Source organism: Natator depressus, chromosome 1 (genome assembly GCF_965152275.1).
Source record: "Natator depressus isolate rNatDep1 chromosome 1, rNatDep2.hap1, whole genome shotgun sequence".
Classification (NCBI taxonomy): domain Eukaryota; kingdom Metazoa; phylum Chordata; order Testudines; family Cheloniidae; genus Natator; species Natator depressus.
Window position 1 is genome coordinate 237,981,759 of NC_134234.1, and position 20,670 is coordinate 238,002,428.

Genomic DNA, 20,670 nt, shown 5'->3' on the forward strand with positions numbered 1-20,670 from the left:
TCTGGACTCCCAGCCCAACAGCCAATTTTCACAATTGGTGTAACATCAGGGTGACCACTGGGGCCAAATTTTGTCTTCAGATGACCATGGAAGCCAGTGGATCCAATCCTCTCAGTTACAGTAACATAACATCACTGAAGTCAACCGCATTGCACTGACATAACCAAGCAGTATGTGGCCCAAAGGGAGCTGTGTATCTAGATCCCAAGGCAAAATCGGGCCCTCAGAGCAGAGGTTCCTTTTTTCATCAGAATTTAATAGGCATGATTCTGCTGTCAGTTACACCAAAATAAATCTGGAGTCACTTCATTTACTTCCATGGAGTTACTGGGGTTTACACTGGAATTACTGATGTCAGAAAATGGGCCCATGTTTTGAACCATGGCTTCCCTCAAATGGCAGCTCTGCTGATCCCAGTCAGCCATTGGCTCATTCTGAGAGTCATGAGTCATGGTCTTGTCACCTTAGTCTCCATAGGAGTCACACCCTGTAATGACCCACTGTTGCCCATGTGTGAGGCACACTCAAAGAACTCTTCCTCACACACTGGGTTGTTTGATAAAGAGGAACCACTGATACTCTTCCAGTTTTATTCATCCCCACACCCAACAGTTCAATGTTTTAAGAACTGAATTCAAAAATATCATTTTAAAATCATTTCCCTCCTCCTCTCCTGACCCCTCTCTACAGCAAAAAGGGGGGCTTGAATCAAGAAGATATTATTCACAGTCATACAGTCTAAAGAAATCATAGAGCGCTGCTGCTTATAGTCTTCAAATAAGGTGCAAGGAATATTTTGCTTGGTGGAAATTAATTAAATCCTTTCTTAAAAGCCAATCCTTCTTAGAGACATCATCTGAAAACTGCCCATGTGATTGCTTGGTTTTGGATTACAGTTTGTAATCTTGTCAAGAGTTACAAGCACATATTGAGAGTGAATTAGACCCCCTTGGGATTTGCTTGTTATGACCTCGAAGTACCTCTCAAAGCCAGATTCCTTGTTGGAGAGAATCAGGGTGGATGATGAAAGGCAAGCTGACTGAGGAAGGAGCTTTCAGTCAAATAAAGAGGTAGCAGTTCCAAACTATTTTTCCCACCAGAAAGTTTTGATTTTTTTTCCCCCAGGGAAGGAGGGGGAAGTGAACTGAAGGCACTGTTTATTTTTGCAATAGAGGAATTTAGAGTGCAATACCATAATTTACCCTTAAAGGGAGACGCTCACCCTGTCTTCAGCCATAGAGTTACATACCACTGTGCTGAACTCTCCTGGGATTTACTGAAGAATTGCAGTCACCCCCTTGTGGGAATTTTTTGGAGTACATGATATCTATGGAGCTTGTGTGGGGGGAGGCTAGATTGGTTACTCATGAGCATGAAGTACCCATCATTACAATAAAACACATACATTTTCTGCCCCTCTCTGCACTCCCCCCAAAAAGGAACTGATAGCAAATCACCCCAGGATCAATTAAGTAATGACAAGTTGATCATACATATGCAGTGACTGACTGGAGCGGAATCTCATTTGTGCAGGGGAGCAGACACTGTATCACTTCAGAATGAATATGCCAATCATCTTTAGGTTTCTTGGCTGTTGAGTTCAGCTAACAAGATACTGCAGTTTGTTTCAGTACTAATGGAGCCACTGTGATCTCTGGAGACCATGGCTTTTACATTCTGTGAAAATACTCCTAAGTACAGTAGTTGGGAAGTCTTGTTAACAGCAGAGAAATTTGCCCACAAGAGCCTGTCTGAAGGTCTGAGCTCATAGTCACTTGGCACTCAAAATAAGGAACTGTGCGGGACAGTTCTAGCACAAACCAGGCTATCCCATGCACAGAATTCCTGAGGGGAAAAGGGGGTGGGGTGCTGAATAGTGATCCCAGCTGGGTTAGGAGTACAGGGTCATCTCTGTGCTAACTGATGTGCAGATATTTCTTTGCTTAGCCACAGGTGCTCAATGCACTCTTACTACAAGGTTTGCAAAAATTAACTAGTCTCTTCCACTGTAAAACATATGTAGCTAAAGGGTGCAGCAAAGCCTCAGTGTTTCTATTGGGTGGGATCTGAATGTAGGTCAGATGGTCCCCAATGGAAGAAGCTGCTACAATACTGCAGAAAAATGGGAAAGATATAAAAAGGGAGGGGGAAAGAGAGAGAGAGAGAAGATGGGGGAACTTACAGGAAAGAATACTGACAGGATGACCTGGTGTCAGAGTACCTGAAATAAATCTGCAAGTCTAGACAATGGAAAGAAACATTAGTCTTAAGCCAGGTGTCTGTTGGAAGAGGGAGTTTATGGGAGGGAGGGATAGGGGCTGGTTCAAGGATGACTTCCTGATAAGGAATGTGGTTTCTTAGGAGAGCAAAAGTTGTTTGATTGGAATGGACAGCAACTCAGACTTTGCTGATGATCTGCAAAGCCACAATCTGGTACTAGCACAGTACCTTCATGTTCAACACGGGAATACATTTTTGAAACTCCTGCAGGCCACTTGGAGTTGTGTGGTTCACCTCTGGGCTTTTACTGAAAGAGCCTTCTCTGGAAACTGGCAAGGCAAGGGGGCATCTCTTTATGAAGAAATTTAAACTGAATCACATATATTCCATCATTTGAATCTTGGCACACAGTCTCACCGGCATATCTGAGAGAATCACATGTATTCTGCAGAATATTACAAAGCTACAATAACAACTGACATCAAATAGAGATAATGCAAATTATGTTAAGATGCCATTTAGCCATAACAGCAATCATGGAAATTAGCAGTGCCTAGAAGAGAAGAAATAAACTGGAGGATGCAGCTGCTTGCAGATCATGACAGACTGTAAGAAAACAGCACCTATTTGCATACTATCAGCTCTCACTCATTGATGGATTAATTTTGAGAGACAGAGTCATTGCAATTCACCTACTGCTTGTCGTAATGAGTCATTCCTGCAGGGAACCACACAAATCCTGTACTCCATCAAAGCTATAAACAGTCAAAGGAGACAAGTTCTTCAACTTCTGAGTCAGTTCCAAAAATCCCAGTGTTTTTAAAGGAACATGGTGCTGCTCTTTGCTTATTTAACAAGAAAGCAGCCCCATCATTTTAGGGTAGGACTCATTTTTAATAACCTGGATATCTTTATTTTACACTTCAGTCTCACTTCTGATTCATGAGCTCTCATATTTCCCACATTAGGAAGCTACCGAAAGCAGATAGGTGGTTTTCTCCTGGGATTTAATGGACCGCCCAGACATATTGTCCCTAGCATGTCAGAATCAAAGATGTTGCAGGGGCTGGATGGCTCTGTGATTGGTAATAGAACATAGATACGTTCATTTCTAGGTCTCTGGCTGAATCTGGCTCAGATTATCAGTGACCAAAAATTATTATCCTCTGATTACTGTTTGACAAGGTGCAGTATCTAAAATGGGTTACTGGTCTCTGTTTTGTTCCCAGTGGACAAGAGTCCCCATCTCTCTCTTATGCACACACATGGAAAATCTTCACCCCAACTGGCACTAACTGGCCTCCTGGCTGGCAGTCTTAGAAGAAAGAAAATACTTATAGAATCTGAACTACTCTTTTTCCTTAGAGGAGGTGTCTCCAGATCAGGAGTAAGGGCAATGCTGAGGATGCCTGCCCTGCAACAGTCTGTATTGTATATGTTTTGTGGCTAAAGGACTTCCATTTCCAGATCTTACACTCCAGTTCATATCGCCCAGCACTATGTTCGCTTGCAAATAATCAAATAGGTCCTTTCCCACCTGGATGATAGTGCAGTTGGTTTCATATCTTTAGTTTCTTCATTTTTCTAGGTAGCTGTCATTGTGGTATATAAGCACTCAGTCATGTGTGAGGTCTGAAATTCAATGTGTGACCTCAGGGTGCCTGTGCCATAGATCAGGTTAGAAGCACGGCAGAGGCGATTCCTTGTATCTCTGGAGGTGGCACCCAGCAGTGAAAGCGCCTCCTAGTGGTGGCAGGAATATCTTTCAGGCTGCACAGTGGGAAGGGATGGAGAATAATGACTCTGAAAAATGACTGCCACTAGATGAAACCCTCCTGTAAAACTGTTGTTGTTGTTGGCTTGGATTCTTCTTAGTTTTGTGGGAAAGGAGGGTAAGGAATGGCAAGAGCCTGCACGCACCTATGTTTCAGGCCTCCCTGACATAAAAACATGAACACAAGAATAGGAATTGAATGCTCCCCTATCTCCATTGCTGGTACCCCGGAACAATGAAATCAGCTTCTTGATCTTCATTCAGGTGGAACCCTTTCGATCCAGTGAAGCTCTGTAAAGAGCCATGGGCTCTTTCCAAGAATAACATCATCATGAATACCCCGTGGTCATGGTAGGAGGATGTAACCCACAGGAAACCTTACACTCCAGTTAGAACACTGACTTGATGGAAAGACTGAAAAATGGCTGCGATGGCTAGCTATGCCTGAACATATCATGTTCTGTATATTGATAACCATGTGCAATTTGCTATCATGTCGCATTAGGGAGAAAGTACACATTTCTACATTGGTGGACTCCCCAAAGGCTATAATTAACAGGTTCTGTCATGATCCAGCAAATAAGTATGAGAGAGAATGCACCAAGACACCAGCACAGGAGGAGGAGGAAAGAACAAAAAGCTGGACTTTGCTATAAGAACATAAGAGAACATAAGAATGGCCATACTGGGTCAGACCACAGGTCCATCTAGCCCAGTATCCTGTCTTCCGACAGTGGCCAATGCCAGATGCCCCAGAGGGAATGAACAGAACAGGTAATCATCAAGTGATCCATCCCCTGTTGCCCATTCTCAGCTTCTGGCAAACAGAGGCTAGGGACACCATCCCTGCCCATCCTAGCAAAGAGCCATTGATGGACTTATCTTCCATGAATTTATCTAGTTCTTTTTTGAACCCTGTTATAGTCTTGGCCTTCACAACATCCTCTGGCAAAAGAGGATATAAAAGAGGTTTCCTCTTTTTAGGGAAGGGAGCATGACCCAAAGGAAGCTGTCCCCTGCAAAAAATAACTATGAGCAGATATATTTCTAGCAACAGGTAAGGACACAGCGACCAATCATTGACCTTTATAACTGATGCTTCCAGGACTCTAGTAGTCCAGCTTTCCATAGCTACTTCTACCTGAGAACAGGAGCAAATGCTTTGCTTTAAAAAAAAAAAATCAGCTTCACTTCCCTCTTTCTGAAACAGATCCCATGTTCTTTAAATACAATGACAATTGGGATGCGATGGTGGATTTGTGAGTGGAGGCTTCTGCCTGCACATCTCTGGAAATGAAGAATTTTTTATCCTTATTTTGGTGGATGATGAGTTAGGAAGTGGTAACAGACTGGAAAGCATCCAGAATCAGTGAGAGATGTCTTAGGAGGGGATACAAACTCTGTTCATGTAGGTGCCATGAGATGGAGCTGGACGTCTTGTTTGGCATGGCTGGTACAGAGGTAAGGTGGCCCACTGGAACAACTCTACACTCAAGTGACAGTCCTGAGAGATATGCATCATATGTTTTTAGACTGTTTGGTTTACTGTAGTTTTCTCTCTGTATTTTTCAAAAAGGCCCTTATTTTACAGAGAGTATAGTTTTTCCATCTATAGAATAAGACCATCACCAATACTTGCTCTTATGCATCGATCTCAAAGTGTATTATAAAGGAGGGTCAGCATCACTATGCCCATTTTACGCTTGGGGAAACTGAAAAGCACAGAGCAGTAAAGAATCTGCACAATCTGGCCAGTGGCAGAGTGGGGGATAGAAATCAGGTCTCTTGGCCACAGTCCAGTGCCTTATTCCTAGGCAACACAGCCTCTGACATATCATTTCCTAACGGGATAGAAAGTACTGTAGATGGGGCCTTGCTGTACCCTGTTATTTGGTGTTGTTGCTAAATGAAGAGAACCTGTGAGAACTTTTGACCATTTTGTATACGCCTGTCTGAGGTGACAGAGGTTTGGGATTTCCCTTCTGTGGGTGAGAACAAGTTACTTTTCCCTGATATTGTTCCCTTTCAGTGCAGCTGCTGTTGCTGCAGGCACCATTGTGAATGAGACCCCAGTGCACCATCCCACTGTGCTTTTAACACAGCGTTAATAATTTTCTATATTAATAAAGAGTAATAGCTAATACTGTGCTTCCCACACCGCTGCATTGTGTAGTTATATCATTATTTTTGATCACTCATAATGACATTAAAACCCTCAAGTGCCAGACTGGAAATAAATCTGTCACAATGTTGCAGAAATATGCAAATTCCCTGGGTACGTTTACTGTGAAGGAAAAGGTCCCTCCTTAACGAAGCTCCTATTCAGCATCTTTGTATTTATCTTTGCCTACCAGATTACCTATCAGTCCTCCAGGAGGTTGGCTAATCACACTGCACAGCCCTTGCTGGAGAAAATTGGAACAGTTACATATGATTAATAATAAAGAGTACAGGATACATTTTGTGTTGTTGAAAGGTGTTGGACTGTCAATCCCAGAAGGAGGATGTCCTCTATCCTATAAGCACCTGGGCAGTGGCAGTGCAAACATCCTCCGTATCTCTCACCAATGTGCTTCCACCATGACAAAGTGGGGAACACTTCTAAGGGCAAAGGGAGTTCATTCTCCATGTTCATTCAATTCTTGGTCTCTCCACTGGGACTGCCAACAAAGAGATCAATTGGGACCAATTGTGCTGCTTTTTTATGTGACATGGACCCCATCCACTAGGAAAATAGCTCATTTCATACAGGATGTCGACTAGTGTTCAGAGTAAAGAATTTTGATCCCTGCTGACCAGGGCTCAATTGGAACCAATGACCTAGAAATCTGTGTAAGGCTTTGTGTCCTGTTATCAATCCAATTCCCTCTATTTCATTTATCCAATGAATACTTTTCACATTGCACAATTTGTTTGGCTGCGGTAGCTGCCTCCTATATCTGTGAAATGTAACTACATTGCCTGCTTTCCTCTCCTTTACATTTCTGCTAATGATCAGTGTCCCACAACTGGTACAGTAGGTTCAACAACAAATGGGATTTATGGTTTGCAGATCATACAGTCATCTTTGACTTAAAAACTCATTGAAATCTAAAGGAAGCACCAATGAGGATTCCTTGGATGTTTGCATAAGGGACTAGATCCACTATTTGCTGTGTTGAGGCCTGTAGTCTGAAAGATGTTAGCAGAGCAATCCTGTTCCTGAGTCCCCTGCTGTGTAGTTTGTTACATTACTCTGTATTGGAGTGTTTGTTGTTCAGTGGGCTTTTGTCTATTTCAAATGTATTTTTTAACCTAATGAGCCTGCACTCTAAATAAAAGGAATGCGGTTTCCCTTTCTTCAGATGACCCCTTCATCTAATAGGCTTTATGGAACAGAGTCACAATGGTATCTGTCTGAGGGCCCATAATAAACAACAACAGCCACCTTGGTGCTTGTTCTGCAACAAACCCTTTCACATGTGCTCTGTGCATGAATGGCATTTAGCCACTGACTCATGTTTGGGGTGGGGTGGATCCACACCAACCTGGCGGAACTGTGGGGAATACTGTTATAGGAGGCACAATCCCTCCCTAATCCCATTTCTGCTTTCTTCCTCCACCTGGACTCCATCTTTCCAAGGCTCCCCAGGCATGCAGGGTGAAACCTGCTGCCCATCTAACCAACTTCTCAGGCCAGTGAGGAGGGGACATGGGCTCATGGCCTCTCCTCCCTGCCCTTCTATGCCCCTCCTCGCAGAGGTGCATGGAGGAAGCAGTCCTTATGCTTTCCTAAGCACAGGAATGTTAATTACCTTTGTCCCCTACCAGCCATAGGCAGATGTAATTAATGACTACGTGTAGGGGGTGCAATGGACAGAGCAAGTCTATTGAAGGGCCCTCTAGCCCATGTACCTGATCCTTTATATTTGATCCTTTATGTATAGATCTAATTATTAATCACTTACTTACTTACATTACGGTAGCAGCCCAGATGTGCTAGGTACTGTTCAGACATACAGGAAGACACACGTTAGTATTCAATTCTGCATAACTGAACTAGAAAAGAGGGTCATTCCCCCTGCCACACCAGCGGCCACATATTCAAATACCCTCACAACATCTCTGCATTGCACTTCTAATCCCTGGCAAACAGGTAATTGCAAATGCAAAGTCTATTGTAAAAGGGAAAGACAGTCTTATGGCTAAAGCCCAGGAATGGCTATTGGGAGATTCAGGTTTTTTGCTTGCCTTTGCCACAGATGTGCTATGTGACCTTGGGCTAATCACTTAGGCCTGATTCATCAAAGTACTTAAGCACATGCATAATTTTACACTCATGAAAAAGCCCATTGCTGTCAACGGGATTAGGCATATATTTAAGTTGCCCTTGTATTTAACCACCTTACTGACTTTGGCTTTAACCTCTCTGTGCCTCAGCTTCCCCTCTTTGCAATGAGGATAATGGTAATTTATCTATCATAGATTCACTCCTCTCACCCAGGGCCAACATGCCTATAGGCCTCCCACCTCCAAACTGCCCTCAAGCTGATGTGCAGGTCAGTTTTGTGGTGTGCAGGGGGTGTATGTGGCTCTTCTGTATGGCTCACATGGTGATGAGGATTTTGCATCAAACCCCTGCACCATGGGTGAGTTTCACCTCTAATCCACACAAAAAGAGGTGAAATGCATCGAGTATTAATTATTCACCCAGTTCCAATCCCCACAGAACAGCACCTCAGGAGACTTTGTGAATGAAAAACCAATGCCCTTCAGACACAGGAGGTGCAACCCCTGCCAGGGAACTTCAGTAACATGTAGAAGCATAAATAAAATAGGATTTATTACCCTAAAAGTTATATGCCTCCTTCCTTGGTTTTTATTTCCATTTCCCTCTGTTTTTCTTTCCCTTCTTTATTTTTCTCTTTCCATCTCACTCTTTCATTCTACCCCACTCTGTACTTCTCTCTCTTTTCCTTTCCACTTTTCTGGTTAGTCGTCTCCTTGTCCATTTTGTTAATGTTTTCCTCTTTCTGTGTCTTGTATTTTCTCTTCCTTTAAAAATTCTCTCTCCTCGCCCCTGCCCATTGTTTATATACAGTATTTCCTCTCCTGCTTTTGTTTCTTTCCCTTTCCCTGAAACCCAGTTCTCTGTTGTTATTCCTCTCCTTCCCCTCATACACGGTCTCTTTGTTCTCTCACTTTCTTTGGTCCTCACATCCCATTGTCCGGTCCTTCCTTGCTCTCCTCATGTTCCAGTGTCTCTTGTCCAACTTTCATCCTCAAAGGAAGTTCATTATCTTTTCCCTCTCCTTATGGCCCCTCATATCTTTTTTTTTTCTTACCCCTCCTCCCTCTCTTTCCCTTTTCAGGCCCCTGCTCCCAATCACTAAGATATTAAAGGAAGGGAGCAGAATGCCCTTTCTGTTGCAGCTGGGTGGGTGAGCCAGTTAGCCAATACCTCTTTTAGCTCAGTGTCCTCTAGTTTGCTGTCTCCTGCACAGCAGAAAGGATGAAACAGAGGCTGATGAGAGGAATCAGCCTGATGTCTATCCTGGCTGCCTCAAGTCCAGTGCAGAAAGAAATCACAGCGTTTGAGCCTTTTAACAACCAGAACAGCCTAGTCAAAGTCTTTGGGTAGCCTGCACTCAGGAGTCTCATGGTATCTGGATGCTCTATTCCTGAATCTCACGGATAATCCAGCCCTGAGCTAACACCTCCTCTATGCTATAAACCATGGCACTGAACCTCAAGGAACCTGGTTACAACAAAAATATGGTTCCTAGTTATTGTGTGTGGGTTGGACCTTAACTGTGTACTACAGCTGGTTAAATCCTTGGACCACAGCTGAAATCCAGTCTACATTACAAATTGGAACAATATTTGTAACTGGGCTGGAGACAGCCTGGTTGCAGCCAGGTTTCCTGACATGGCTGCATTAGTGTAGAAAGGTCCTTAATCTGATCCTCCCACGTGTGCCAGAGTCCTTGATATGCCAGAGGGGCTCAAATCTTCTGGTGTTTGATGCCTCTTCAACAGCCTATGATAGATAGATATTTCTAAGACGACAAGAATGCAGCAATACAAAGAATGATAGATTTCAAAAATTAAGAAACTTCATGAGAATGGTGCAATGGGACGGTGTAGCATGAGCAAAGGCTGGAGCATGCTAAAATATGTCATAACCAAGGCACAACAGATTGTGATCTCTCTGAAAAAGTAGAATGCAAGGAATAAGAAGCAGCCAATGTGGCTTAGCAAAAGACATTCCAAAAAGCTGAGTGTAAAAAAAGGAACTGAAATGGAGTAGTCAGGAGGGAACCAAAACAGATGAGTCAGTTTGCAGGCATGAAAGGAAATATAAGAGCATCAAATGTATGATTAATGGTAAGTGAAGGGCTTAAAGGTGGAATAAAGATAGCCAAATATACCCAGAGAAAAAGAGATACTAGAGAGAAAGTAGATCTATTAATAAATGTGGAAGCATGCATCAATTAGGGCTGAGAATGGGAGGGTTCTCTAGTGAATTGAGGGATGGACTGGTAGTCAGGACTCCCCTGTGTAGAGAAAGTCACAATCCTTCCTGGAACTGCCTGGGGAGTGGACATCCTGCACCGAATGCAAAACTCATTTACTGTAATGCATACAGTTCTGGACACCTCTATACCAAAAAGATGTCAATAAAGGGAGGGAACTCAGAGAAAAGCAGCAGTGGGCCTGACATAATGACCTTAGAAGGAAAAAATTAAAATATCTAAATATGCCTGCCTTGGCTATATGAGGATTTATGGGGGACATGACAGTCACCTACCTGTAACCATCAAGGAGAGAGAAGTTTTGGCTGCTACACTGGACAGCAAGGGGAATGGACTATATGATCATTTACATCTCTAATATCTATGATTCCTTGAGACAAATCCCCAGTATTCCCCTTCTTCACATGGGCCAAGATTCAGCAAGGTACTTAAACATATGCCTTGCTTTATTCATGTGAGTAGTTCCATTGAAGTACCACCTGATTTAGTGCCAGGAAGAGAGTGGTAGTAGAAATTCAGTTTTCTAGGATCCTATTTCTGACTCAACAAATGGTTCTGGGAGGGTATAATGAACATTTTCTGAGAAGACAAGCACAGTATGAAAGGCTCAGCAATTAAAGAAACCATTTCCCGATGTCTCTGAACAGTTACAGGATTCACTGGGGAAAATTCATCCCTGTATTCATTCCCTGAAATGCTAATGAAGCCAACAGAGTTAAAGCAGAGACTAATTTGACTCTTCATCCTTTTTCTCTACCTGTATGAGTTATAAAAAATGTGTTCTTTTCATGAAACAGGGAGAGAAGACAGCTCCAGTAAATGAACCTTCCTCTCTGGAAAGGAGAGTACTCCTGTTCTTGAGAGGCCACTCTTAATGTTGAAACGCCAAAATAACAAACAGTCCACCAGTATCATTGTTTAGCAGTGATGGTATCTTCTGGCATAAGGTTATGAAACAAGTAGGAGCTTCAACAATGAGGGTGATGTGCAGCTGATGCACCCCATGACTGTGGCTTAGGACATGAGTGTAGGGGAACATATGGATGTATGAATTTTTACTTCTCCAAGGGACAACATTTCTAACGAGTGGCAGATTTGTTTGGTTCTTTATCAGGCCTTTTATTCATACAATTCTACTGTAGATTAGAGATAGGTTAGAGCTGGAAAGTTTGTTTCCAGAGTCCCATTTTCCCAAAGTTCATGAATATGTGCATGTTCGCATTCAGGCCTTCAGTTTTGCCCATTATAGAGCCAATGATCCATCTCTGAGTTTCTACCTGGATCTGAACTCCCACAAAGCTTGGGGGTGTTTGCATTTGGGGATCTGACTCAAGCCCATCTCAGTTCTGGATTTCTCTAGCTAAAGACACCTATTGGGCTACTGATCATGGCTAATGTCATTGGTGGCATAAGTGGGAAAAAGTCCACTGAAGTTGCTACTAGTCTCTTTATAGAAGACAATGTGGCCTAGTGGTGGGAGTACGGACTAGGATTCAGGAGACCTAGGTTCAATTCCCTGCTCTGCTTTTATCCTGCTGGATGACCTTGAGCCAGTCACTTCACCTCTCTGGGCCTCAGTTGCCCCATCTGTAAAATGGAGACCATGATACTGATCTCCTTTGTAAAGCACTTTGAGATCTACTGGTGTAAAGGGCTACAGAACTAGTTTATGTCCCTGACTGCACTAGCAATTAAATTGTTCCCTTGTATTTCATGCCATGTCTGCCTAGGCAGATTATGGGTGTGTTGTGGGCAGGGGGCACAAATGTGTGTACAAATTTCAGACTGGACTCTGAGTTCTAAAGAGAAAACCCTAGAAGCACCATCACAAAAAGCTCACCAGAGTGACTGGAGCTCTTTAAAAATTAGAAACACAAACACCAGAACCCCCCGTTTCCCAAGCCTCAAGAACATCTCTTTAAACTGCCTGCCTATTCAGAGTAACTAATCTTGAATCAGTTTATGGGACTTGGCCATGACAAACACTCAAAGTCCATTTGGGAGTCTTATTTCAGAGCAGCAGGTTAATACTCTGCACGGAGATGCAAGGACCACAGTGGATGTGTTCCTTATCAGCAGCCCTAATCATCCCAAATCTCTTTCTGATTATTAGCAAATTCTTTACTTCTCATTCCCTCTCTATGCCTGGAGTAGGTTAGATGCTGATGGGCTGTTTGCCTTACACTGATAAAACCTGAGAGATCTGTGCCTCTCCTCCAGAAAAACATTGCAAGCCTAAAGACATGGGCTTGAGACAGTATTGCTCCTACTAAGTGGTGTCAGCTGAAAGACTGCACTATCCCCACCACTGGGCATAAATGACAGAGACTGCCCTGCCCCCACAGAGGCTAACTAAAGAGATAGCACTGCTCACAGAAGGGCGACATACAGATTCGCTGCAAAGGCCAAGCATTCCCAGTGCCAGGGCTGTGTTTAGTTATGAAACCTCTTGTTTTTCTACCACCTTCAAATACTGTTTACAGAGCATGGAATAGTATTTGGAGGAGGACCCAGATCCTGGACTAAATGTAGTTCCCCAGCCCAGAGAATAGCCTCTTGATTACTGAATCCTTACTCTAATGCAAGAAGTAGCTCCAGCACTGGATTATACAAGTAAATTCCCAATGCCAGGGTAAGCCTGTGCTCACAATTAGTGCTTATGGAACTGATTCCTTCTTGGGCTTTTTCCTTTCCATTATGCCATCAAGAGAGTTGAATGAGCAGGGCACATTGCCTCAAGAAAACAGGGGCCAAGAGATAAATAATGCTAGAGGTCTATGGACATGATGAAAAATACATACAGAATCAGAAAGAGCCATGATATGTCTTTCATTATTATTCACAGAAATGCCAGCGAGAAACAGCTGTGATAGGAGTAGCTGTAAACTCCCCTCAGCCAGCACTACTACCCCATTGCCTATGGTACTCATGCTGGGAGAGACTGGGATTGCATTAGCTCTATACTTCTACATGGCCACTTCTGCACACTCCCTACAGTGACTCCTGCAGGGAGAAGCTGGGACCAAGTGATTGTGAGCTCCCTGATGGCCACAGCACCTATCTCATTCTCTTCAGTTATTCTTTCGTGAAAAGGCATGAGCAGCTGTGTGATCCACACAGTAACTGCTCCTTCAACAGTTCCTGCTGGGACCCCTCCTGGGAGATACTGCGATTAACTATAACTACTGGGAGATGCTGGGGCCATTCCTTTCCAACTATCCTTTAGGGAGTGGCTGGGAGAGGAGTAGGTATGTGACAACTTCCCAACATCCAGCAGTAGTTACATTACCTATATGGTGCCTCTTGCTGGGTTCAGAAATACTAGCAGCTGTAGAAAGTGGTGTGCTCCCTAGAGCAAACTCCCTAGCTTTAGTTCTGTGACAGGCCTGCTGCTGCTTCTCTCACATTCATTTCTCCTGCATTGTCCTCTCCTAAAAGCCTTTCCTGTTGTTGCCCAGGTGAGAGCATGATACCTTCAGGTCCCCATCTATGTCTCCTGCTCCTCTGCAGTCAGTCATAAAGGAGTAACTGCTCCATCACTTTCAGAAACTCCTCAGCCTGAAAAGACTGGGCTTTAGGCATAACATCAAAATAGCTTAATCAAAGATTGGTTTGGGCTTTACTGCTCTGGAAACGGCAGCCAATTCCATCTACAACAGAGACCCCGTAAGCATTTAAGCTAGTCATTCATACTTGGGAAAACTTAATGGCACTTAAAATCCCCTCTTTAGCTTCTGCTGGGGAACTTGGGATGTTTCAGTGGGAGAGGAGGGTGACTGTATCTTAAAGCTCTCCATCTCTTAGATTGTTCAGATAACTTAGGGATAACTACCCATTTGCAGTCCATTTTTTATACCATTCATGGTAGTGGGTGCCCAGCCCCCGCCTAGCTGAGGGCTGCACCACCATCTTTCTCAGAGCTGGAAGTCTGTGCCCAACTTACATAGATAAAATAGAGCAGCACGTTATAGCTGTAATGCATGGCCCACAGAGATAGTGACTTCAGATCCCATCATGCAGTGGTCCACCTTGATCCAAGGCCTTCTAGAAGTAGGTGGTATCCTTCTTTGGCAGGCAGTTTGAATCAAGATGGAGCAGTGCATGATGGCACTTCTACATGCTTGAAGGTCACACCTTTGTGATAAGGAGGGCAACTGGGAGTTACATTGCAGAACACATTTGATGTTCCAAGATTTACAAAATCACTGCACTGGTACAGAATATAAATCAGCATTAATATGCTGCTTAAGGCAGGCTTTTAGCTGTACTAGCAATTTCCATAGATTCATTCTCCCCACCCTCATTTTTTGGGGACAAATGCCCTGTTTTACTGTTTTTTCCCCTTTGAAGATATTAGTTCATCGATTTCAAGGCCAGAAAGGACCACTGTGATCGTCTAGTCTGACCTCCTCTAAAATTAAATTAAGTGTTGGGGCTATTTTTGGCGCTCAGGCATTTTTAGTTTCTATCTTTAATATGGTGTATTCCTGTAGCTGGCTGTTCTTTCAGCATGGGTAGGGGCAGAGTTATGGTTGATGCTGGGACCTTAACTCAGGATGTCCTGGCTTTCAAAACTCTTTATTAAAACCCTGATGTTCTAGTATGTGTTAAAGAGTGTTAAAAAGATATGCCATATAGTCTCATCTTTAATTAGGTCACAGGGAAGTTTTAGTTCAGAAATATTCTCAGGTTATTTTTAAACTCACAGTGATCAGAGCCCATAGCAAAGCTTGAAGAGTGTAACAAAGCAGGATCTAAGCAGAAGAATGCTACTAAATGCATGAGGTATGTTCCTACACATATAATATGCATATAAGGTTTTTACAAAGTGTTGGACTTAGAAGAATTTCTACGGTAGCATATGTGGCAAAGTCACAAACTTGTAAGCCTACTGCCTACTGAAAGTTACAAGCTCTGCTGGTACAGCCAGTGATGCTTGTAATTTTCACAAGCACTACATTTGAGATCTCTCAAAAGTACCAAGATTTTGAACATAACCCATGAAACTTGTGACCTTCATGAGTGCTACCTATAAGAGGATGATGGGAGAAGGGAGAGAGATTCTGGGCTGGCTGAGGGCAGAGACTGTGACTTTCCTCATTCCTCCACCTTTTAAAAGGCCTTATAGAAAAAGGTAAGAGGGGGCTAGAGGTGCAGGGGTAGGAAGGAGAAGAACCAACATAGAGATGATGCTGGAGAGAGATATTGGTTTGAGTGGAGTTTAAGCAGAAAGTTAGTGCACTGCTGAGGGGAAGAAGGATGACAGGTTGGTGAAAGGTGGTGCTTTAACTTTCAATATAATAGACAAGCTTGGTTGTTGGACATGGTGGAGACTGTCACCTTTGTTAATGCCATATTGAGACTTCATGAAATGTAGCTGAAGCTATACTAAAAAGATGAAGGCCTCAGTTAATTTAAGAGCTGTGTTGGGTTAGCTGGAAGAGCTTGTAAATTACAACTTTGTTTCTGGTATAATTATGTTAGTGGAATGTGTAGCTCCTGTGAACGTAATAATCCCTGGAGACAGGAACTGGTGGGGTTTCCAACATTGACAATAAATTATTAAATTCAAAACTAACATTATCCAAACCAGCTCTATGCTGTAATCCTCACAAAGCACTAGGGTACAAGCCCAATTTGCCAGCCATTTTGATGAGCAGACTGATAACTGACCTGTGAGTAGATCAATTAGAATATTTTTTCCAAAACCCAAAGAAAAATTTCCAAGTACCATAAATCAAAATGAATCATATTTGATTAACTTCACTTTTCTTTAAAATCACTTGTGGCCTGGGGACTGATCAGGAGATGTTTCAGGCTATAAAATTTGTTTTGGGAAAGTTAGAGAGAGCATTAGACCAGCATCAATATGGAAATCAGGCTGTAGCCTTAACTGTAGAGTAACTACCATGACTTCATAATAACGAAGGAGCAGGATCTTCCTCTCCTAAAAGACACTGCTCTTTTTACGTGTCTACTCTCTACCTGAGAAAAGCTCTTCCAAACACAGGGTGAGACTCCAATCCAGAGAGTAACTGCCCAGTTTAGCTACTGGGTGGTGACTGCAGGGGTGGGGTAGGGTTATTACATATTTTCTCTTCACTTCCACCACACACAGGAAGAGAAATTCCCAATCTACAGCACCTACCTTGGGTTTGAAGGCAATTAGTTTCAGAACCATCTCGACGGTGAAGAGACCCGTGAAGAGCATGTTGAGGATATTCATGGCTTGTTTGAAGGGACAGCTTTGACCATAGTGCTGAAAAAAAAGCATCCCAGAAGCATTGTGAAGAATGGGTTGTTTGGATATATAGGGTTTCATCCCCCACTTAAAGAGGACTGCCTATATTTTTTCAGGTTTATGCCTCCTCTCTCCTTAAATTCATTCACAGCAATAACTTTCCTTCAGTCGAGGAAGACTGGATGTGGATCTCTTTAGGATTGGTTCGTGTCTGTAACACAGGAATTGTCATACTAGACCAAACCAGCAGTCCATATGGTGAAGGATTCATGCAGGGTTCATGCACTTGGCAACATTCAGGGCACACCCTGAGTGTTGTGTAGGAGCAGTGCACACATGGCTCCTCTCAAGGGCATGAACCTTGGAAACTCGCCCAGAGGACATGAACCGTGGGAAGCCTCCCAGGACTGGGCTCAAGGGCCGAGAGCAAGGAATGCGGTAGATAGAAATTGGTAAATAAGAATATTAAACAAAGCCAGTGTATTCCTTTTATCTGTTGGAGTATGTAATGCGCAGGAGGAGGGGGAGAATAAAAGAGAGGGTGGAAAGCTGACAAGGCAGACCAGCCTGCTTGGTTGCTTAAAGCCTTGTTCTGTCTTGTATTTGGACCGCAACAATATGGTCTAGTAGTCTGTTCCTGACAATTGCCAATACGAGAAGCTTCACAGGAACTTGACAGAAATGGCATAATAGGCAATTATGAAAGAACCTGCTCATACAGGAAGGTTCTTCTTAACTCTGGTCCCAGTTCAACAAAATACTTATGCATGTACTTAAATGCTTTGCTGACTACGGATGGATTTAAGGATATGTTCAAATGCTTTGCTAAATTGGGGCTCCACATGTTAATGGTTGGCTTATGCTTTGAAGCATGAGGATTTAAATTCCTAATTTTTTAATTCCTATCTAATGTACTTATGGATACATATAAGCATCCAATCATTTTTTAACCTTACTTACCTCTTTGTTCCAATGACACCTTGTGAATTCCACAGGTAAATTATATGTTGGCTAAAAACAGTATTTCCTTTGATCAGTTTTAAATTTGTTGCATTTCGTTTCATTAAATGTGCCCTTGTTCTTGTATTCTGAGGAAGTGTAAATAGGAGCACCCAGTTTACGTTCTCAAGACCATTCATTATTGTGCACCCCTCTAGCATGTCCCCTCTCTATAGCAATCGGTCTCAATCTCAACAATCTGCCCTCACATGCAAGTATTTCTATACACCTAATAATTTCTGTCATCTGTCTCTGGACATCTTCTTTTTTGAGATGGGGGTTAGCAGAACTGAACACAGTATTCCAGTAGAGGATGCATTATTGATTTACATAAGGACATAATTACATTTGCAATATTATTTCCTACCCCAGTCTTTCCTAACATCTTGTTTACTTTTTTGACTGCTGCTCCATACTTCACAGCAGTTTCATTAAACTGTCCACAATGATGCCAAGTCTTGCTCCTCAGTAATTACAGTTAATTCAGAATCCAACAATCTACATAAGTAGTTCAAATTATTCTTTCCAATGTGCATTACCTTGCATTTGTCAACTATGAATTATGTCTGAAATCATGTTGCCCATTCACTTAGCTTTATTAGGATCCTATGAAGTTACTCTCAGTCTTCTCTAGTCTTGAATTACCCACATAATGTGTCTACTGCAAAATTTTCCATCTCACTGTTCATCCTCTTTACCAGATCATTAAAGGTGGGGCTAGTCCTAAGTGGAGCACAGAATCTGGTCCAAGAGGTGAATATAGCTGGACTGCTTGGTAATAGTGACCATAATATAATTAAATTTAATATCCCTGTGGCAGGAAAAAGACCACAGAGGCCCAAAACTGTATAATTTAATTTCAAAAAGGGGAACTACACAAAAATGAGGAGGTTAGTTAAGCAGAAATTAAAGGATACGGTGCCAAAAGTGAAATCTCTGCAAGCTGCATGGAAACTTTTTAAAGACAACATAATAGAGGCTCAACTTAAATGTATACCCCAAATTTAAAAACATAGTAAGAGAACCAAAAAAGAGCCACTGTGGCTAAACAACAAAGTAAAAGAAGCAGTGAGAGGCAAAAAGGCATCCTTTAAAAAGTGGAAGTTAAATCCTAGTGAGGAAAATAGAAAGGAGCATAAACACTGGCAAATGGAATGTAAAAATACAATTAGGAAGGCCAAAAAAGAATTTGAGGAACAGTTAGCCAAAGACTCAAAAAATAATGGCAATTTTTTTTAAAGTACATCACAAGCAGGAAGCCTGCTAAACAACCAGTGGGGCCACTGGACGATCGAGGTGCTAAAGGAGCACTCAAGGATGATAAAGCCATTGCGGAGAAACTAAATGAATTCTTTGCATCGGTCTTCATGGCTGAGGATGTGACAGAGATTCCCAGACCTGAGCCATTCTTTTCAGGTGACAGATCTGAGGAACTGTCCCAGATTGAGGTATCATTAGAGGAGGTTTTGGAACAAATTGATAAATTAAACAGCAATAAGTCACCAGGACCAAATGGTATTTACCCAAGAGTTCTGATGGAACTCAAATGTGAAATTGCAGAACTGCTAATTGTAGTCTGTAACCTATCATTTAAAGCAGCTTCTGTACCAGATGACCGGAGGATAGTTAATGTGATGCCAATTTTTAAAAAGGGCTCCAGAGTTGATCCTGGCAATTACAGGCCTGTAAACTGTACCTGACTTCAGTACCTGGCAAACTGGTACTAAACTATAATAAAGAAGGTTTCAGAGTAGCAATATTGTCAGACATATAGATGAACATAATTTGTTGAGGAAGAGTCAACATGGTTTTAGTAAAGGGTATTATGCCTCACCTATCTACTAGAATTCTTTGAGGGGGTCAACAAGCATGCAGACTATGGGGATCCAATGGATATAGTGCAATTAGATTTTCAGAAAGCCTTTGACAAGGTCCCTCACCAAAGGCTCTTATGCAAAGTAAGCTGCCATGGGATAAGAGAGAAGGTGCTCTCATGGATTGGTAACTGGTTAAAAGATAGGAAACAAAGGGTAGGTATAAATGGTCAGTTTTCAGAATGGAGAGAGGTAAATAGTGGTGTCCCCCAGGGGTCTGTTCTGGGATCAGTCCTATTCAACATATTCATAAATGATCTGGAAAAAGAGGTAAACAGTGAGGTGGCAAAATTTGCCAATGATACAAAATTACTAAAGATAGTTAAGACTCAGGCAGACTGCAAAGAGCTACAAAAAGATCTCTCAAAATTGGGTGACTGGGCAACAAAATGGCAGATGAAATTTAATGTTGATAAATGCAAAGTAATGCATATAGAAAAGCATAATCCCAACTATACATATAAAATGATAGGGTCTAAATTACCTGTTACCACTCAAGAAAGAGATCTTGCAGTCATTGTGGATAGTTCACTGAAAACATCCACTCAATGTGCAGCAGCAGTCAAAAAAGCAAACAGAATGCTGGCAAAAATTAAGAAAGGGATAGATAATCGGACAGAAAATATCATGTTACCTCTATATAAATCCATGGTATGCCCACATCTTGAATACTGTGTGCAGATGTCGTCAGCCCATCTCAAAAAAGATATATTGGAATAGGAAAAGGTTCAGAAAAGGGCAACAAAAATGATTAGGGGTATGGAATGGCTTCCTTATGAGCAGAGATTAATAAGACTGGGACATTTTAGCTTGGAAAAAAAACAGCTAAGGGGAGATATGATTGAGGTCTATAAAATCATGACTGGTATAGAGAAAGTAGATAAGGAAGTGTTGTTTACTACTTCTTATAACACAAGAACTAGGGGTCAGCAAATGAAATTAATAGGCAGCAGGGTTTAAAACAAATAAAAGGAAGTATTTCTTCACACAACCTGTGGAACTTCTTGCCAGAGGATGTTGTGAAGGCCAAGATCATAACAGGGTTCA

General features: G+C 42.3%; 1 protein-coding gene across 1 annotated transcript in view; it reads right to left on the reverse strand.

The window, feature by feature from the left end:
* Window positions 1-20,670, reverse strand: part of CACNA1C (calcium voltage-gated channel subunit alpha1 C) — a 714,429-nt gene that overhangs the window by 84,590 nt on the left and 609,169 nt on the right. Inside the window, exon 30 of the mRNA XM_074938754.1 lies at window positions 16,658-16,768. Within this exon, the coding sequence (XP_074794855.1) occupies window positions 16,658-16,768 (111 nt within the window). The remainder of the gene's footprint in view (window positions 1-16,657; window positions 16,769-20,670) is intronic.